Genomic DNA, 2,530 nt, shown 5'->3' on the forward strand with positions numbered 1-2,530 from the left:
TATGCAACAACGTCTATAACAACTACAGAATTAATTATTTTGTATCATGTGAGCAATGTGTGTGTGTGTGTGTGTGTGTGTGTGTGTGTGTGTGTGTGTGTGTGTGTGTGTGTGTGTGTGTGTGTGTGTGTGTGTGTGTGTGTGTGTGTGTGTGTGTGTGTGTTTCTATTAAATACGGATCTATGCGATAGGAAATGGAACAAATACTTTTTTCAATCATGCCAAAGAATATGTACTTTGGCAAGTCTTATGGTTGCACAAAATGTCATGGTAAAACAAAGGCATTTAGTGGGCATCAAAGTGATTACTTCACCGCCACAGGCTCTAAAGGGTGCTTAATCACAGAGAGTGAGGCAGAGCAAGAGAGCGACCTACCAGTCAAAGTCATTGTAGTCGTTCTGTGCTTCGCTCCAGAAGTACAGGAACACAAAGCTGAGAAAGAAGGTGAGGATCAGGAGGCCAAAACTGCCACACTCCACCTGCAGAACACACACACACACACACACACACACACACACACACACACACACACACACACACACACACACACACACACACACACACACACACACACACACACGTAAGTAAGGTGTTAGTTGGGTTGTTTGGCAGGGGGGCAGATATGTAGGTTGGTGGTAGAATGGTAGGTGTGCCACTACGCAGGTTGTCAGATCTACAGGTAGGGGGGGATCGCTGGTTGGTCAGTCAGTCTGTAGGTAGTCGTGTTGTCTCTGTGGGGAGGCACCTCCCAGTACAGAGAGGGGCTGCAGCACCGATGGCTATGGGAGTCAGCAGAACAGCCAGCATGGGGAATCGATACCCCCTACTCCCCTCTGCCCCATCAGCAACATCCCCTCCAACTGTGTGTGTGTGTGTGTGTGTGTGTGTGTGTGTGTGTGTGTGTGTGTGTGTGTGTGTGTGTGTGTGTGTGTGTGTGTGTGTGTGTGTGTGTGTGTGTGTGTGTGTGTGTGTGTGTGTGTGCGTGCGTGCGTGCGTGCGTGCGTGCGTGCGTGCGTGCGTGCGTGCGTGCGTGCGTGCGTGCGTGCGTGCGTGCGTGCGTGCGTGCGTGCGTGTGTGTGTGTACCTTGCTGCAGCAGACCTCCCCTGGCTGTGCCCTTGCTCGCTGGTACCGTCTCCATTGGCAACCGTAGAGGCCTGCCAGGCAGGAGACTAGCGGCTGGTGTTCATACCTGAAACCCCCAATTAACCAATTAGCATCTAGGTTGGTAACCATCTTGGAAAAGGCAATGGGTTAGGGTGAGGTTTAGGATTAGATGTCGGGTTAGTATTCAGAAAAAGGTTAGGGGTAGGTCTTTGGGTTTGTTTTTAGCGTTAGGTTTCAGGGTTGGTTTTTAGAGTCAGAGTTAGGTTTCAGGGTTTGTTCATAGATTGAGGGTTCTGTTTAAGAGTTTGTTTTTAGAGTTAGGGTAAGGGCCGGAGGTTAGGTGTCAGGGTGCTGGTGTGTACCTCTGCAGCAACTGCCGCCGCACCACCTTTAACTTCCCCAGCTTCAATCTGGTGAAGGGCGTCCACTCACCCACAGGCCAGCATCACAGAGAGAGGGAGAGAGCCAGAGAGAGAGAGAGAGAGAGAGAGGGAGAGGGGGGAGACACAGAGAAGGAGAGAAAGTGCTAGATGGGAGAGGGAGAGTAGAAGACAGAGAGGGAAAGAGTGAATGTAGTGAGGTACAGAAGGGGAGATAGAGTAAGAAGATGAAAGATAAATAAGGGGACAAAAAGGGAAGAGAGGGCAAAGGATGGTCTGTTGATGGCCAATACCGGCTGGGCACCTAAAGAAAGAGAGATGGGAGAGAGACGATACCAAAAGAGGGGGTGAGAGAGAGACATAATAAATTCATACATTCCCCATTCAAAAGTTATACATTTTACAACACTTCAACACTCTCTACAAGAAGAAGAAGCGGTGTGTGTGTGTGTGTGTGTGTGTGTGTGTGTGTGTGTGTGTGTGTGTGTGTGTGTGTGTGTGTGTGTGTGTGTGTGTGTGTGTGTGTGTGTGTGTGTGTGTGTGTGTGTGTGTGTGTGTGTGGGTGTTCTAGTTTACATCAACTTTTTCCTACACACACACACACACACACACACACACACACACACACACACACACACACACACACACACACACACACACAGCTCTATCTTCTATTTGTTCTATTTATCTATAATAATCCATCCTTCTGTATCCTGGATTTCTTCCTGATCTCGAAACACTGCCACTTCTCTGGTACCTGCCGTACCATAAACGCTGCCTATGTGTTCAGCATGTGGTCAGTAAGCCAGCAGCAATCCAGCTGGCCAGTCAATTAACCAGCTAGCCAGTATACAAGCTAGCCAGCCAGCCACTATATAGGCTGCCAGCTTTTCAATTAACCAGCCTGCTAGTCAGAAAGCCAGCCACCAAATAAATCAGCCAGCCAGAAGCCTTAAAACAAGCTCATTAGCCCTTGAAACCACCAAGAAAACTATAAAGTATATGGTTCGGGTCAATCCAATGGGCTCAAGCTATGGTTAGACAC

The 2,530-nt window shown here is 48.7% G+C and overlaps 1 protein-coding gene across 1 annotated transcript in view; it reads right to left on the bottom strand.

Moving 5' to 3' along the window:
• Nucleotides 1–1,538, bottom strand: part of gdpd4a (glycerophosphodiester phosphodiesterase domain containing 4a) — a gene marked incomplete at its 5' end in the record, with an annotated part of 10,754 nt that extends 9,216 nt beyond the window's left edge. The window contains 3 exons of the mRNA XM_060075950.1: nucleotides 376–479; nucleotides 1,085–1,190; nucleotides 1,468–1,538. Of these exons, the coding sequence (XP_059931933.1) occupies nucleotides 376–479; nucleotides 1,085–1,190; nucleotides 1,468–1,538 (281 nt within the window). The remainder of the gene's footprint in view (nucleotides 1–375; nucleotides 480–1,084; nucleotides 1,191–1,467) is intronic.
• Nucleotides 1,539–2,530: the final 992 nt, after the last annotated feature.

The sequence above is a fragment of the Gadus macrocephalus genome, chromosome 16 (genome assembly GCF_031168955.1).
Source record: "Gadus macrocephalus chromosome 16, ASM3116895v1".
NCBI classification, from domain to species: domain Eukaryota; kingdom Metazoa; phylum Chordata; class Actinopteri; order Gadiformes; family Gadidae; genus Gadus; species Gadus macrocephalus.